Source organism: Arvicanthis niloticus, chromosome 25, assembly GCF_011762505.2.
Source record: "Arvicanthis niloticus isolate mArvNil1 chromosome 25, mArvNil1.pat.X, whole genome shotgun sequence".
Taxonomy (NCBI): domain Eukaryota; kingdom Metazoa; phylum Chordata; class Mammalia; order Rodentia; family Muridae; genus Arvicanthis; species Arvicanthis niloticus.
Genome location: NC_133433.1, coordinates 21692518 through 21710989, shown reverse-complemented (window position 1 = coordinate 21710989; position 18472 = coordinate 21692518). Strand labels below are relative to the sequence as shown.

The following is an 18472-nucleotide window of genomic DNA, read 5'->3' as shown; positions in this document are numbered from 1 at the left end:
ATGAATACACACATCTCTTTTATAATACCTGAGTCATGAAAAAGGTTACATTGAGACCTTTTACTGAGAACTGGCAAATTCCATGTAGCAATAATTGACAACTCAAATGCTTTAATGCGGAGAGCAGCTGGCTACGTTCTCAATCACATTGCTACACCACAGAAACACCTCACATTGTGTATCCAAACTGACTTAGGCTTAGCGTTTTCGTTAGCAGAGATGTAAAGTTAATTGCTGAGTTCTTTTTTAGGATATACTGAGTGAATCTGAGTGAATCTGTGACATTATTCCATTTCAATTTAATTTTGAATATGACCTTCCCTCAAATTACCCCACAATGACATGGCTTCTGGCGGATTTCTTTTTGTAAACAATGCTTCAGTTGAAAAAGCTGAGTGAGTTGGAATAGGCTGTATTTGGAAGTCTGGAGTCTCAGGAGGCAGCAGGATTTAGGCTTTTTAAGCCAGCTGTTTGAGTGCAGACAAATTGCCTACTCCATGCTTGAGATTCCCTTCCACAAAATTGGAATAATAATGATCTATTCATAGCATCAATAAGAGAGTGAAAATAGTTAGAAATATGCCTGGCCCATCAGAAGTATCTCGCTGTGGTCATTACCACTGTGATTACTATAGAAACAGAAGGATTCTTTCTACTGCTATTGAACCATCCATGACCACAGGAATCCCTCTTTAGTTATTCTGCATAGTGTGGCATGGTAGTGTTGGGTTTCACTGAATCATATATTGACCTATTTATGTAGAGACTTTTATAGAAGTTGCCGTTCCATCCCACTAGGGATATGAATCATCCTCTGGTCCAGGCTCATCAACACTGTACACACAACCTGGCAGTTTGTCATCTAGCACCCATGTGTCACCCTTATTTAACTTAATAATGGCACCAAAGCACAAGAACAGTGATGTTGGCTATGCCAAGGAATAATACACATACAGTGTTTTTATAATTGACTTTTTAAAAAGAAAAGGAAAGAAGGAAGGAAGGAAGGAAGAAAAGAAGGAAAGGAAGGAAAGAAAGGAAAAGAAGAAAGGAAGGAAAGGAAGGGAAGGAAAGGAAGGAAGGGAGGGAGGGAGGGAGGAAGGAAGGGAGGGAGGGAGGGAGGAAGGAAGGGCGGGAGGGAGGAAGGAAGAATTTGAGATAGCTATAAAATCTTAATGTTGGTGCAAAAATGGTGTTCATTTTGCTATTGTACCTTTAACAGAAGAAATTACAGCCATGGTACATGATAAAGATGGGGGCAGGGTTCAGCAATAGGGTGAGGTTCAATACTATTTTTGTTTTCACAGATTGCAAGGGTTCTCAGAGAGCTACAGGAGGGTGACCAGGATCTGCTTCCCATCTCTCATCACCACCTGCTCTGGAGTCTCTCCTCCTTTCAGATCTGCTACTCAGCAAACCACTCACCAAGTGCAATTTCTGGGAACGATGGGACTCTACTAGGTACAGTCCTCATCTCTTCTCCCTTCATCCCATCCAGAAGTTCTGTGATTTGCATCACTACCAGTCAGCACTGCTGTTCAATGAACATGTCATTGTTCCCACTAGAGAAACCATGAAAGCACTGTCCAGTGACTTTGAGTCTAGTGCTGAGCCAGTGTCAGCCATGTGCGAGGAAAAGAAAACACATCCTGGACTCACTCCAGCCCTCTGTGCTATAATAGCATTTTCTCCAGACAGCTGATGCTGCTACACAACTCTAAAACAGCAGGGACTGTGCTCAAGGCACACAGCTAATACATGGCAGATACAGTACAGCAACGAGGTTCATGATAAAAGGCCTAAGGAGGCCAAGCTCAGTCTGATGAGGTGTGAAGATGAGGTAGGAACGAGAAACACCCAAGCAGATGACAGGGCAGATGCAAAGGCCCTAGGACAGACAAGATACAATTATTTTAAGAGACAGAGACAGCTGTGCAAGAGACTGTGCGAAAATGCCTAACTGATAAGGCAACACGCAACACAGCACGAAGAAGAGAGAACAGAAACACACCAAGACAAATGCCACTGCAGGGCCATGCCTAGAAATGACAAGGAGGAACAAGAGTCAGAACATGTGTTAAGAGCAACTTGGACAGGGCTTGCAGCTAGAAGAGCAAAGAAGTCATGGAGAACACATGGAGTTTTAACTTGAGCCACTACAGACCTGGCAAAGACATTACCGAGTGTATAAAAAGCTCAAGTGAGCGCAATTGGCTTGAAAAGGGCTAATGAGGACCTGAGACTGCATGGGAAGGAAAGTCTATGCTAGGCACAGCTGCAGTCTGAGGCACCCACAGCATCCCCAAATGAAGCTGTACCTGGGTATAGTAAGGCTTCTAAAGACTCACTGGTGACATGTACAGGAGTAGCAACACTTAAATGATGTCTGAAGCCATGAACCACCTGTGTAACTGTCTATGCAGAAAATCTCTCTCTGGATATAAGACTGACCCAAGAAAGTGAGGCAGGGAACTCGGCCTGAGAGTGGATTTTTCCCTCTCCAGGTAGCTGTTCCTCACACACGCCTTAGCTCCTGGGACCAGTCTGCACCCCAACCCTTGTAGAACTGACATTCATGAGCCATGCTGACTTTAAATTTGGTCTCTGATGCACACAGGCATAGATGACGGCTCCCAAGGATGGAGGACCACTCTACGACAAGCTACCCGAGCCCGCTGGCCTGTGTTGGTCACTCCACTCTGACTCTCCATTTATTCTTGATAAAACCCAGGCCTTGAATTATTTATGTTTATTTATTGATATGATTTTTAAATTAAACATGTCCATAAAAGTCCTTCACAGTGAGGTGGGATTTTGGAAAGTATATCCAGTATTCCCCCTCAAAGTAATAGTTAGTCTATAATTACTTGGAATGTAGTTATAGAAACCCAACTATTTTAGGAACTTGTGTAAAACAGAATTGAATTCATACCATGGTCTGCGTGTACTGATTCCCGGAGAAGGGACTGAAGTGGTTCTTTTACTTCATCTTCAGCATTCTGGACTTCTAAAATAATTACAAATCATAAATAAATAAGTAAATAATACTTAAGTATTAATAGGAAATCCCAACACTTAAATATAGCATTTACACACATGTTGCAATGACTACATTTGGCTAAGAGGCTCTGTATTTTTCTCTCCATATGCTATTTACTCCCCTACATCAGCAAACACAGACACTTAAAATTGCCCTTATTTGCCCAGTAGGTGTAAACATTGAGAGACTTTCCAAAAGACTTTTAAAGAAAGAAACTAATTTAGGTATAAGGTCTCTGTTTTAAAAATAGTCTAAGAGAAAATGCTTTTAACTTTTAATTAATAAAATTCCCATTAATGTTGGAAGCAAAGGTAGACTTTTCATAAAGAAGGGTACTGGGAAAGACCAAATTTAATACGCACTAAACAATGTGACCAACTCGGAACTCCTGAGGGGAGGGAAGCCACCATTGGTGGTGTGAGGACCCTAGTGAGTAGGGTTGGTCAACACAAATATGAAGCTTACAATAATAATGAGCTATCAGCTTCAGAACAATGTATCTGGAGGCCAGATCCCCAGACTCAAGTAATAATGACTTATAAAAGTGGCCATTAATGATGACATTCCCACAATACCATAGCACTTATCTGATTATAAGATATACTCCATTACACAGCAAGCTGTTTCTACAACAACGTTGCTGCGGGTTGGTGAATAACGGTGCTAGACTTCATCCTGGTACCATCAGTGGCTCATGCGGGGTAATGCCAAAGATGGCAACCACAAAGCACAGATCTCCAGTGACAGACTGAACAAATTCAAAGTTTAGGCAGGGGAAGCGTTTAACCACTATGCTAAGCACTTACTAAAACATTTCTAAAGCACAAAGATCTTCTATTTCTGCTTCACTACTCATCCATATTGATATCCTGATGTAATTACACAGGTCCATAATCTCTACTCTTCCTTCACTCTCTCTCGGTGTTTGTGACAGCCTCCTCACTGGGCTAGTTAACAAATGCTGAGAAAGCCTCCAGTGCATCACAGGAAGGTTGGTAGCCAAGGTGCAGGGGTGCTCCGCTCCTTTGAGACCACAAGTTTTCTAGCTGGGGCATGGGGATTCTCTGCTCCTATGCCTGGCTCCTTACTGGCTCTGATGCCGCCATGACTTGAGAACTACAAATCAGGTCCTCCACACTTTCCCAGGCTCGTCTGTTACCAGTGCGTGTTTTTAACTAGGTGAGCTCTTCCTGGCACTTCATTTCTGATTATCTACATGACTTTCTTCTCCCTTGGAGATGGAGCAGAGGCAGATGCTGGGCTACAACATGTTAAAGAATGAAGAGGAAATCAAGTAAAAAGGCAATGCTGTGTGGGGCACAACACTTTTCAAGTGTGGTCATGACAGTGAAGAGACAAGTTGGGGGAGGTGGCATTTGGAGGGCATCCAGGGCTCCATCTTACTGTACTGTATAAGAGATAAGTGGCTGTATTTGTAAAACAGATGGAAGCAGACAGAGAAGGAAAAGAAGAACTAAGATGTCACCAAGGGAACATCTGAGAAAGCAGAACGCAATCTGGAAGGGGCACTGCCGAGAGGTTGGGAAAAAATGGGACTAACAGTACAGTGGGCGTTGGGAGGTAGCAATTGTTTGCAGAGAATATGAGTGATTCTAATAACCAAAGGGAAGAACGTGGAACATCTCAGACCCACTCTGTGCTCTAAAACTAATTTTTTAACTACAAATTTATTTAGTACAAAGTAAAATATTATGTGTTAAATTGAAATATTTAAATTAAAAACCTTTTTTAAAAGTATTACGGATTCTGGAGCCATATACCAATTCCACAGGCATGGGAGGAATACAATAAATTCTCCTAAGGTTCTGAAATGAACACATAATAAGACTTAGACTATTGTATCATTCCTTAAAGGAAGGAAGTAAAGAAAATCAAACAGTAGTGTTCACTAGTACATGGGCCCTGTAGTTTCCAATAGTGTCATATCCAGCACTTCCAATAGGTGGCGCAACGAAATCAATTTTCTTAAGTATTGGGACAAATTTCAGAAGTTAATATTCTATAATTCCTATGGCACAATCAGAAAATGATGGTCACAGATTAAAATTTTATGTGCCAATTTATTAAAATACTTCAGTATGCCCAATCTATGAGTCAAAGTACATTTATGGATATAATATGAAGCCACCAGAGACAGAAACAGCATGACAAGGAGGTCTACAGAGGCTTTGGCATGGCGGGTATGGGAGTAACTCTTCAGTCCTGCTCGAATCTTATGTCTGGTTTTACTTTGTATATAATAAGGTAAGAGAGTCAGGACACATTTGGCTTCTGTTGTTCCGAACTGCATGGTCATGGGCCATGGACAACAATAATTTGTGCCTTGGAATTTTGATTACAAATTAAAACAACCCTACACACATTTCCACTACAAGATTATTTATTATAATTCCAGAATAGAACACATGGTAGCTCGTTTTATAAACGATGCAGACAACTGGGTGAGACATGCCTTTGTAACTGCAAAGATACCTGCAGGCCAAGCAGCCCTGGAGCATTCAGGAACACTTACTTACCTTCCCCCTCGGGGGCCTGCTCCTCCAGCTCAGCCTGTGTCTCTGCCTCCTCCGGCTGAAATGTCCTCTCAGAAGTAGATAGTTCTTTAAGGCCTGCATTTTTTATTCACAGTGTTAACTAAGACTTCTTTAAAAATCATCTTTACACTTTAAATCAGAAAAAAAAAAATAACTTTCAAACATTTGATTGGTAGGACAAGAAACTCAGGCTTTCTAGTACTGCGTTTAAAACTGAGTAAAGGTCTCTTATCTCACAAGGATCTTCAGTGTAGCTACGACTTTCTGTAAAGGGCATTCATAAATATAACCATGTCTAGCCTTGCCAAAAGAAGATCAGTGTGAGTCCCAGCTCCTCTCTTGTTTAAGATGAGTACCTCCTAAGCCAGAGCTCAGTGCCCAGCAGAAGGAACCGTAAGACACTCAGAAGCTGGGCTGTGCACACTCCAGACTTGAATTGACTTTTCTTCAGGAAATACTAGAGTTTTAAACAAATCACATGTTTCACAAAGTTTCGCAAAGTACCACCTGTAAGCAACCATGTTATTTTTCTGGAGCTCAAAGTTATCAAAAAGTTCCTGTTTAATATAAAGCCTTTGATTAACATTTTTTAAAAGTGTATAAATGCAAAAAGGAAAAGGGGGCATGGGATAGGGTTTTTCTGGGGGGGGGGCGATGGGGAAAGGGGATGGCATCTGAAATGTAAATAAAATATCCAATAAAAAAAAAATAAATAAAAAACCCCAAAAACGTAAGAAAAACTAGGTAGTGGTGGGGCATGCCTTAAATCCCAGCACTTGGGAGGAAGAGGGCAGAGGGCAGAGGGCAGAGGGCAGAGGGCAGAGGGCAGAGGGCAGAGGGCAGAGGGCAGAGGGCAGAGGGCAGAGGGCAGAGGGCAGAGGGCAGAGGGCAGAGGGAGGTGAATCTCTACGAGTTCAAGGCCAGCATGGTCTACAAAGCAATTCATAGACAGGCAGTACTACACAGAGAAACCCAGCCTAAAAATAAAAAAATAAAAAAATAAAAAAATAAAAGGTAAGAAAAACAAGGCAGAGAGCAAGTTAACATGAATACTGATTGTAAAGCCACATAAACACTAAGTCAGTGCTCTGATGTGTTACATGTGGAACAGAACACTAGATAAGTCCTTAATACAGCTGTTTAGGAAACGAAGGCCGGACTAAGAGTCCAAGTGTGCTGAGCCCCTGAGCTGCTTTGCCCTCACTGGGAGCTGGATGAGGATGGCATCTGGGAAGATGTGCACAGGGGCCCTCGGTGAAAGGTCAAGCCAGCTCTCACAGTCTGCAGACCTTAGGTACCACTGTACAGCTAATGCCCTTACGTCCACTCAAGCGTTTTACTTTTTTATTCTGGCCTCTTATTCTTGTCTCTGCCAGATGCCACTTCTGTACTCTGTTTACAGAGACTGCAAAAGCAACAAACAGGCCTGGCTATTTTCTATTTCCTCAATTTCAACACTCCCTGTGCACACCACCATCACACACTGCGTGTTCTACACATTAGTGTAATCTAAGTATAAAAAAGATTTCAAACCAGTTCATTTGCTGAGAGTGTGGGTAAGTGAACATGTGCAATACAAGCCTTCCAGAGGGAACAAGTTAAAAACACAGAAAGCAGAAACTACTTAGGTGGAACAGATGTTATGGAGAAACTGCAACAAGAGGGCAACATAAGGAAAAGTGCTTAGCAACTGGATCTCAACAGACTCCTAAAGGTCAGAAGGGCAGGGAGGGCCATGAGCTACACTACAATCCTCGGGCAACAGAAGAGCAAACTTAGAAGCTTGAGTCAATGAGGCAGGAAAGGAAGGCAAAGTTTAAACACAGAAATGCCCTAGGATACCAGGTCTCTTCCGTCCAAGAAGAATGAATCACCTTTCCTAAGAATTACTCTGGTCTTTGGTATCCATGAAGGATCAGACTGAGGACCTCTGAGATACCAAAATCCAAAGATGTTCAAGTCCCTTACAAAAGTGGGATACTGTCTATAATCACCTATACACTTTCTACTGGACAGTTCCTGTCATCTCTAGTTACTAATCATACCCAACCCAACAGAAATTCTACATAAAGTTAAAACCTAAGACTTTTTTAAAAAAAAATATTTAGTCTTCAGTGTACTAACACTCCATGATGTCGAGGCTGGGAGAAATTTTGATCTTACCCCTCCAGGTTCCTCTAGGCACTGTCACTTGTGAAGAACGAGTGCCAAGGCAAGCCCCTGCTCCACATACAGATGGCCTAACCAGACACATCAATGCATCCCGAGAAAAAGACTAACAAGCGCACGAAACCCAACAGATATTCCAAGAACTCAATACACCAAAATGGCATAGCTGCTAACCAACCATGCTGAAGTTTCTTCTTGTTCTTGCCCTGTATAGTCAGTGAATGCAGATCTTACTAAGTATACCATTAGTTTCAGAACTAAGCAAGAGTCTGAGGTCACCAGAACCAAAAACTGTCCCCTTGATAAAATAGGGATGCTCTTTATTCAAGGGATCTTTAGATCCAGGAAAGACAAAAATGCAGAAAACGGAAATGTATGCCACTGTACAATTACTGACAATAAGGCTCCTTCCTAACAGTCTAGATTCAGGACCAGCAAGGTGACTCCACCAGGACTAGACAGAGTGTCCTCTCCTTATCATCACAGGAACAAGTAAAGAACTAAGGGAGTTCCCAGCACCCAAGTGTGGATGAGCTCTGGTGCCTGAACTAAGCAGGGTACATCCGGACCTTACCTCCAGCAACTGGTCCTCAATACACCTTTGATTTCCACCAAGAAAGAGGGAGGAAAACCAGTATCCCTTAAGATTTTTAAAGACAGATCATTTAGACCCAGTAAAACTGTGAGAAATTTTATGGCCCCAAATTACTTTTTTATTTATTCAAGAAACAAATTTCCTGCCCTACTCCTCCTTGTACACATAGCGATAGGAACAGTTAAAAATTGCAGTTACTGAAGTTTTTCTTGGCTTTTCTTTTAGAAAGCTAATGTTTCTCATCTAAAGGCCTCCAACTGTCTTTAAAGACTTAAGACCTTTCAGCTTATCTACTGTGCATATTCCTCATTCGGCGGACAAACACTGGCTATAGACTGTTGGTTACTGGCCAGGTACTGTGCAAGTCACAGAATGAGGGCAAGGGGGAACGGGAGCTGGGCACTGCGGCTTGTGGCACGGCACCCAGCCTCCCAGGGAAGCCACACAGTGTAGGTATAAATGTGCCAGCGGGGCTGGGTCCCTCCCGAGGGTATTCTTGGCAGAGGAAACTGCCACCGGAGCATGGCCTAGACTTTGTTTTACTACCTCAGCCCTTCACTCAAGCATTTCACTAGGGGGACTCTGACCACCTGACAGCCCATCTCCCTGAGCAAGTCAGTGACACTGCAGATTCTCAGTGACACTGCAGATTCTCCGAGGGGAGGTGGGGGTGGGGGGTGACAGACTGTCAAGTGAGAGTGAGTCAGAGAGTGAGAAACACTGTTGCAACATTTAGAAAACATCACTATCACAAATAACAAAAGCTGTAAATAGACCTTACAAATGTAAAACCTCTTGCAGAAATTTGATGTCTGTGAAAAAAAAATCAAGTCAAATTAAATAATAAAAACCTATTTTTTAATAGGTTATGTGGTTATATCCTTGGGCAAGTAGGATATGAGACTGCTGTTTACTACTGAGGATTTTTTTCTCTGATTTTTCATAAAACCTGGGGTAGTGGTACATGTCTATAATCTCAGGAGGTTATGGTAAGATCAGAAGGATGCAAGACCAAGGCCAGCCTGAGGTACAGGTGACAGCCAGCACCTCAAAATAAGAACAAAAAGAATTAAGGACTAGCCTTTGTTTAAGCATTGGTAGGGTCTGCATTTAATCCCCAATACTCTGAAAAAACTGGTTTTATGAAACTATATCTGCCATATAATACTCACCCTTCAGCTTCCTAATAATAAAAATGTTCTCTTCAGATAGACCAGGAAGAAACTGAAAACTCACAACAAAGCAAACCTGGCTATATTTATCATTATATTGACATCTCATCATATTCTTTCCTTGTCTAAAATTCCTGCAGGTCAAGGGTCAGGATGGGATCTCTGTCCCATGGTTTCTTACAGTAAAATATCCATTCTGGCCAGTCTTGTTCAAATCTCTATATTGGGGCAGAGGCAAAAAAAGGAGGAGGCAAGAAATGGAAACCAATGCCGAACCTGCCAGCCTATCGTGAAGCAGCAGTGTGGGATCATTGCCTGCCTCGGGTCTCTCTGCCTCCCCTAGGGAGAGGGATTTCCTTCCCGGGGAAGCAGTGTTCCTTCACCCACACTGTAACAGTGGACACTCAGGTCTCATCGCTTGCAGCAATCCTAGACCCATACATACGGTTTCACCTGACCAGGAGTGCATGACCGTCTGAGAGGGAAGACATTGTTCAGGAAGGGCCTGGAGATGAGCACAGAGGCCCAAAGTCTTAGTAGCTACAACTAAATAACCACCTAACCTCTTTCTCCGAGACCTCACAATGGTATGAGATATCAAAGTTATCTATCTCAGACTTACCCATGTAACCAAAAGAATCCAGGAGACTATCCCTAAACAATGGCAAATCCCCATGTTCTCACTTCATGAGGATTAACAAATATTTTCATGGTAACACAGTAACTGACATATGCTGAACCAGACATTTGTGGTTGAATATGTTTTCACTGACAACCCCCACAGAGTATGAAGTTCCTTGGCAGAAAAAAATGTTCTGCGTTCAAAACTTAGACTTTTCTCTCACATGTGGCTGACTGAAGGTCAAATCTTTTAAATCCTGTTTCTGGGTTACAGTCATAGACATAGAGCTCCAAACACAGGCTCACAGGTACCACATTCATTAGTATTTTCTGTAGCCCTTAGTTCAGGAAAAAATACGATTTCAGCTGAGCCATTCCTGAAGACATGTATTACAAAGGATTGAGAACATAGACACTTGTCTCGAGTGTCCACAGAAGAAAGAATGGAACCATTGCTCTCATGCCTCTCTCTCTGGCTCCTCGCTGAGATTCCATGGGCCCATTATCATCAATGTTCTTCAGAAGAGAAGCCAAGTCTCTGAGGAGCCAAGACTCACACATATTCAGCCTACATGGGCTCTCGAAGCCACTCTGACACAGGTGTCACAACATACCAACAAAGGAGAAAAACTACAAGTGCCAACATGTATGTTGTGTTGCAATTATTCACTCATGGCATAGATTTTGAGAATGTTTCCAAATGGCATTAGCGGATGACGAAATAGATAAGGAGAGACGACACACCCAGCATTCGGAAAAGGACTACAGATAACCTAAAATAGGTAATCATAATTGTTTATTCCCTTTCATTCAATCAATGGAAAGACCTAAGGAGGATTCTTATCCCCCACAGGAATCAGAACTACAGAGGTTAAGAATGGGGGGTGGGGGGTAAAGCAGTTCTAGCATAGGACATTCTCTGTCAACCTCAAGAATTCACACAGCTCTGCAGAGTGATACAAACAGCTATGCCTACTGATGGATGTCTCATTAGACCATGTAAACCAAGCACGAAGTCAGACTCAGGAAACTGATTATACATGACATGAAGTTAAACACACTGAAATTCACAGGGAACACTACCAGCCAGGTAAATGCCAACAGAGGAGAGAGCTGACGCTGATGATACAACACTTTGAAACAGTGTCATCTGAAGGTTAGACAATGAGAAAAAGAGATTCTTAGAAATGCTGACTTGCTTAAAGGCATTTTTAGAAAGCAATCTTTAAGGATATCTGTTCCTCGCCAGGTGGTGGTGGTGCACACCTTTAGTCCCAGCATTTGGGAGGCAGAGGCAGGAGGATTTCTGAGTTTGAGGCCAGCCTTGTCTACAGAGTGAGTTCCAGGACAGCCAGGGCTACACAGAGAAACCCTGTCTCAAAAAACAAAAACAAAAGACAAAAAAACAAAACAAACAAACAAACAAAAGGATATCTGTTCCTCAAATGTAATGGCTCTCCAAGGTTTAAATAAAGTAAATGCAATGTCATTTTTAAAAAGCTTTACAGCATTATCTCAGAAAATACATTTGCTTTTCAAGTGTATCCCCAAAAGTCTTGTTTCCTAGCTACAGAGAATCATAGGTTGTGTTTAGCTGACTTCTACTGTAGTCATAGGACGTATTTATCCTCAGATAGCAATATGAGGAATAGGAACTGCCATGTTAATAAACACGAGTAAATCTGGGAATGAAACAGAATCTTCAACCTCAGTCACCACCAGGTTTATCTTGCTCTGTAACTGAACCGTGGGTACTAATACAATTAGCATTACGTATAACCAGATGGGAATGCCAAAAACTCAGTTTAGCCATTTGTATGCTAGAGAGAAAGGAGAGACTGACGGGAAAGGAGAGAGAGGGAGAGTAGATCCAGTCTCGACTCACAAACGTTCTCCAAAATGTAAAGTGCTTAGGAACCTGTCAGTGTGTCTGCTGGGTGCTGTGAGCCACTTCACCTGTGACTGCCCGTGGGCCGTTCTCTTCCAGTTCCTGGATGCTGCTGTTCAGAGGAAGAAGTCCTTCTAGATCTAAAGATGCTTACAGCATCTTCCCAATGCTGGTCCTTTTCCTAGAGCCCCCCCCCCCCCCCACTGCCTAGAACTGAGCGTTTCTACACTTTAAACTCCCTTTTCACTGAACTTCAAAACCAAGGTAAAATTAATAAAAATGCCTCCCTTCTCTGTCAGTAAATGCTGTGCCCTTCTCTGGTAAGTGGAGGGAAATCGCCTGTGGAAAAACATCATTAAATTTCTTGCAAGTACTTTAAAAACAAATAAATCATGTATCTTGCAGAAAAATCTAGCACCAGGATACATTTGAAGATACTGAAACTGTTATGCATGGTAGGTTTCCATTATCATCACAAGTTCTATTGTCCTGGAAGTCCATTTGTGAATGGAAAATGTTAAAACACTTTATCACTCATTCATGCCCCACCCCACATCCCTGTTTCAAAAACCAAGTGGTCTAAAAAGAATGTTCAATAGAACCTCCCAGGGAGTTTGTTCCACAAGAACTCTCCAGAAAACTAAAGCCATGTCTCTGAGGCCTGCCAAAGTCTCCTTGCGTACCACATGGTTGTGTCTTGCAAGGAATAAAATGGGCCAAATTAGCATGACCAGGAGTTTGGAAATCGAACCAGAAGAATTTCTCATCGGAGATCTGAGCTGGCATCGCCATCAATCTGAAGCTACAGTCAGTGGAGACACAGACCCCCTGATTTTGTGTATATGTGGTTTGGTATTTGATGAAAAAAATTACAAAACAAAACAAAATATCCTGACTAACCAACACAGAGAATCAAGTCATCACATAGTGTAATTTCTTTGGGCCAAGAATATAACAGAGATCTTGGTATATGTCCAGAAAGTCTCCTTTGGTGATTCCTTTAAGTGACCTGGGATTTCTCACAGTTTCATACTTAGCTGCTTATAAGCAGCAAACACTGTTGGTTTTTAAGGAGAAAAAATAAATAAATGTTTGTTCTACATTTAAGCTTACTTATATCTGGTTTTAATGCCTTTTAACTAGGCCAAAAACATTTCTATTTCAAATCTCTTCATAGGAAATGTAAAAAGTTATTTTTAAAAATTAAAGCCTTTCTGATAAAATTATTTATTCTATTATCAACTTTTTATTTTAGTTTATTAGTGTGTGTGTGTGTGTGTGTGTGTGTGTGTGTGTGTGTGGTGTGAGACAGGATCTTGACATAGCCCAGACAGGCTTCTGTATGTAGCCAAGGATGACCTCAAACTCCTGGTCCTCCTGCTTCCATCTCTCAATGTTGGGATTACAGGCATGAGGCACCCACTATACCTGGTCAGGCTTTTTAACCAATATGTAATCTAAAGATAAATTAAAGCATCATGCACAGACCAACACACATTTGTAAAAATGTCTCTCTCATTAATATTTCCTTTATTAATTATTTACGATGGGCTAAGAAGTTTGATCTCAAATTTGTGGTTGTTTGGAAATGGTAAGTAATCATTATACAAACATAAGAATGTATGCCATCTAACCACAACAACTGAAAAACAGTGAACCACACAAGTACCTCAGTGAAGTCAAAGTCTTTCAATGATGCTAACATAAATAAAAGCATTTCGAAATGCTCTCCTAGATAAAACTTTTTAATTCTTGACAACGCACAAACTCAGAATGATGTGTCCAGTATGAGGTGAACTGGCTCTCTGGCTTTTGTTGTTGTTGTCTATGTAATGGAAGGAAGGGGTTAAAAACAGGAAGCTAGGTAAGCAGAGGAGGGGTAACTAAGGGGATCTGAGTGGACAGGAAGTTAAGAGACAAGGCATAAGGGTGGGAGAGTTGAACCTGGAGAGATGGAGGCAGAAGGGAAAGCAAACTTGGAAGGAGCCTACACTTCAAAAGGCCTAATGAATGAGGAGGGAGGCAGGAGCCTGGGGCTGACATGGGAGAGCTGGGGGCTGGGGAGAGGCAGGCAAGACAAGCAGGAAAAGAATAGAAAGAGAGGACCCTGCCTAGCTGAGGACCTCACTGCACATAAGTACTGTTCAAATCTCCAGAGTCTTTCTTACTTACCTCGATAGGAGTATTTATACAGGATTTAAACCATTAGAAGTCATATTAAACACACAGCAATAAAAATAGGTTATTACATTTTATAACACTTACAAACTTTCATTGTTTTGAAACTGAGAAGATGACAAAGTATACTTGTTTCACAGAATTTACTTTTTGAGCACCAATAAACACATTCGGTGGCTAATATGTATCATTTCCTCAGTCAGAGCAATCCCAGAATTCCTCTGCCCTTTAGCAGCAAATTGAAGTCAGGACGGTCGGTCACCCATTGCCGGGTGTTAACAGCAGGCCTTCAGTTCTTTCTCTTCTGGCCATTTTCCTTTGCGGCATGAGCATGCCCGGAGGAGCTTCTACCTCTCCTGTCTTTGTCTCTGGAAGCCACTTTACTAGGAACAGCCTTTGTCTCTGCAGCTTTCTTCCAGTTTTCCTTGGACTTGGCACTTTTGTCTGAGCTGGCTTTTTCCTTGTCTCTGTCTCTCTTACCTCCAGGGGATGCTTTCTGGGATGTCTCTGAGTTAGTCTTCCTCTTCCCCTTGCTTCCAGCCTCCTGCTCCTTCTTCCCCCTTTTTCTCTCTTCATTCTTACTAGGAACAGCTTTCTCTCTCTCCTTCTTGAGCTCTTCTTTGGTGGGTTCTTTGGCTTTCAGATTTTCCAACCAAAGGAAAAAATGTTTACTGACCACACCTCTTAAACCACAGAAGATGCATTTGTTAGATACATTTGTTAGATGCACTGCCCTGGTCCCACCCACCTTGGCCACTGGAACTCTCTCCTTCAGGAAGTTAATCGACTATCTCAAATGTTTCGTAAAAAGAAATATAAACCTCTATAAAGTATTAGCTATGAAATAAATTCTGGAACTATTTCATCCTATTTTTTCAGCTTAAAATATGGCTTGACTTGTGTTAACACAGGCTGGCATGCAACATTAACAAGGTGAGCCCATCCATTAGGGCAGTGTACAGTTCACTCCTGACTATAATGTCATAAGTAAAGGACCACAGGCACTAAGAAAACAAACTTTAACTTGTTTTTAAACAATAACTAAAAGACTTTCAGCTTAAACACACTTGTTATGCCCTTAACAGTTATATTTACAGGCCTTCAGAATAAAGGTACACAGGTAAGTTAAATACCACTTAATTCTTCACAACACACACACACACAAAAAAAAATCCACATATATAAATTTTTAGTTTATTATCTGTAACATTTATGATAGCATTTTTTAATGAATTTTCTTATGCTTACAGTCAACTTCATAAAGTCAGTATTCTTTTCTTTAAGTACATTTCCCTGGTAATTTGTGGAAAGCCACACAAGTCAATGAACACATCCTCCAGGTTCTCAGAGTGAGAGAGAGCAAAGTAAAAGGGAAGTGCAGATACTTCCGAGTCTCAGATAAAATACTGTTTTCCACACTACATGTTATAACGTTTAACTGAGCACTTAGCAAAAGCTTTACATTTCACTTTCTGTTCTCACCAGGACGTTACAAAAGATTCTCACTGTATAAAGCAGCAATTAAACAGTCACAAACAAAATGAAAGATCGATTAAATGTGAAAGTTGTCTGCCCTAACAAACTGTGTCTAAGATTCATGTAACACAAGGACATTCAAGTTGAAATCTAGATATGTGGTACTCACAAAAGACAGTACCTTGTGGTCTATTCAGAGTCGATTAGCAAAAACCTCATTAAAGTCCTATAAAAATACTGAGTCAAACTCAGACAGAACCGTCTGCAAGTCTGCATCCCACTTCAGGGCTGTTCGTGGAGCAACAGAAAATGGCATGGCAAATTTTAAGATGCTTACACACTGCTGTCAGGCCTTATTCTGCACTGTATTGTTTAAATTACATCCTTAATGCTTAAATTGTATTAACATTACATGAGGCAGGATTATAATTTACTGGCAATTTAGTTCAAAATTGCTTATATAAAAATAAAATGATAAATAATCTTCTTCTTGGGAATTATTTTTGGAGAGATACTAGTTTAAACTTAAAGTTTTTACAACCTAAAACTGAAAATGAAAACTAAAAATCTTGCATATCCCAGAGTAAAAGTCTTATATATTAATGATTTAAACACACAAGAAATTACAAATATGCCAAGTTCTTACACACACACACAAAAACTGTACTAAGATTTTGAAAGAAAGTCATGCATGTCTTCCATGCCATCCCCCAAAGAGCATCATTGTTTACATGTAAGGATATACAGGCTGTAATAATGCAATGTTAGTGTACATATACTGTCACACAGGTATAGCAATTTTAATGCATTAGAATATCAAACACAGCATACCCTGTATCAACAATCCAGTGCTCTAGGTTATTAACCTAACCTTTAGTGTTAGATCACACTGGCCTTTATTATGCTTTAGGACAGCACCCTCACAGCCTTGGGAGAAAGGAAATCAATTGCTGATGGACACACAATTGTACAGCATTTAACAACAACAACAAAATTCAGACCACAAAAGGTTTTAGGCAGCAAGGGAAGATGTGCATATGTAAATTTAACAGGCATATCCCAATAAACAAAGTCAGCTATGTTGATAAACTCTTAATATACAGGCTGTTAGAAAGATCCGATAACAAGAAAAAGAAATTAATTAAAATTACAGGCTAGCTAGTAGAAGCCAAAGTCTATAATTTAGTCTTCAAAAAGGTATTCATAACACAGAGCGCCCAAATCAAAAAGCAGTACTATTAACTGTGGCTGCATCTCCATCAGAAACACCATGCACCATCAAGCATGAACTTGATTCACTAGAGGCTGCTTGACAAAACAGAAAATAATACCTTTAGCCTTAGTTTTCCTCTTGGCTAACCCACCAGGTCCTTCTGTTGGTATTTACAAGATAAAAAGAGGTTATGAAGACAAAATGTTGAGGAAATTAAACTTCAGTACCTATAAATCAATCTAAACAGATATTTCTATGAAACGAATTAAAGTGCTTAAGTTCACCATTTAAAGGACAGTAAACATCAATCAGAAACACAACCTTCAGACTTTAGTAAACATAGTCTTAAAGGAACACATTATAGCTAACCTGAGGACCAGTCCATATTAGACCTTCAAGATTTTAATGTATAATTTGCATTAGACCTTCATGACTTTACAATTGCCACGGCCTCTCTCTACAGGCAGTAGACGTCTCAAGCCACAGATGATGCACAGAAAGGACTGGGACCCTAGTTTCCCTATTGAATCACACTGCTCATTACACATATTCTGATAGTATTTTAATCCTTGAGCAAGCATTCCTTTTTCCTATCATTTCAAATTCAATGTTTTAAAGTTCCATAAGAAAACAATGAATTATTATATAAGTCATGCTTACTTGTTACTCTAAAATCTTTGCAATTGCTTTGTACTTTCACTTTTAGAAAATCAAAGTTGTGATAAAGGGTTTTGTTTGTTTGTTGCTTTGGTTTTTTTGCTTTTGATCCTGTAACATAGCAAACATCAATACTATATTCTTTCAACATACTCTTTTCCAACAGTGTTATACTTAGATCTCAGTCAATTGATTTTCCTTTTCTATTTCCCACTCTCATAAATGTGATTTTATAAATCACATACTGGCAGGCTTTCTCAAGTGGTGTTCTAAGCTTCCAATACAATTCTTGGCTGTATCAGGTAGGAGACACAGTGCTTACTATAGGAGAATAAAGTATTTACAACTGGTTACCCAACAGCTAAGTTTGGGGAGTATCAAACAGGAGCCCGAAACCTGAGGTTTACCATACTACAAAGTACAATGGTCATTGTTTCCCCACACTCCGGTCACAACCCCGCTTCTGGAATGAGATATGCTCCCATTAGTTTTCTTGCTCACATCCTTCATCCTTAAGTTCCTCCCCTTTCTCTTTTTGTATCCAACTGTGTCCATCAAACAAGATGCCCATCTGAGATGGTCATTTATTATAGTCAAAATGTTAAGATCATCATTCTGGAGAGGGAAAGTCTGAGAATGCCATGCCATTGGCTGCATCAAGAGAAGGAGGCGGGGAAAGGGAGAGGGTAATAGTGATTAGCCACCTGTTCTCTGTTGGCAATCTAGCAACAGCATCAGAAAAACAATTACTTAAACAAAGGCAGAACTTAATTTTCTTTTTTTAAACACGATCAATAGCAGTGTACCACGGTGTAACAAATACCTGTCGGCTAACAAGTTTAATTAATTAAGAATAAAATACCAACCCTACTTCTGTAACACTAACCTTTACATATGTAAGCACTTTT

The 18472-nt window shown here is 40.7% G+C and overlaps 1 protein-coding gene across 13 annotated transcripts in view; it reads right to left on the bottom strand.

The window, feature by feature from the left end:
- Positions 1-18472, bottom strand: part of Asph (aspartate beta-hydroxylase) — a 200437-nt gene that overhangs the window by 132508 nt on the left and 49457 nt on the right. For 10 of the 13 annotated variants that reach the window (XM_076924217.1, XM_076924210.1, XM_076924213.1 and 7 more), the window contains 2 exons: positions 5578-5670; positions 2933-3007 (listed from right to left, as the gene is read on the bottom strand). In XM_076924217.1, coding sequence (XP_076780332.1) covers positions 2933-3007; positions 5578-5670 — 168 coding nt within the window. Of the gene's footprint in view, positions 1-2932; positions 3008-5577; positions 5671-13553; positions 14855-17025; positions 17068-18472 lie in introns of those variants that run through there. The other 3 variants (XM_076924220.1, XM_076924221.1, XM_076924223.1) reach the window with 1 other exon arrangement.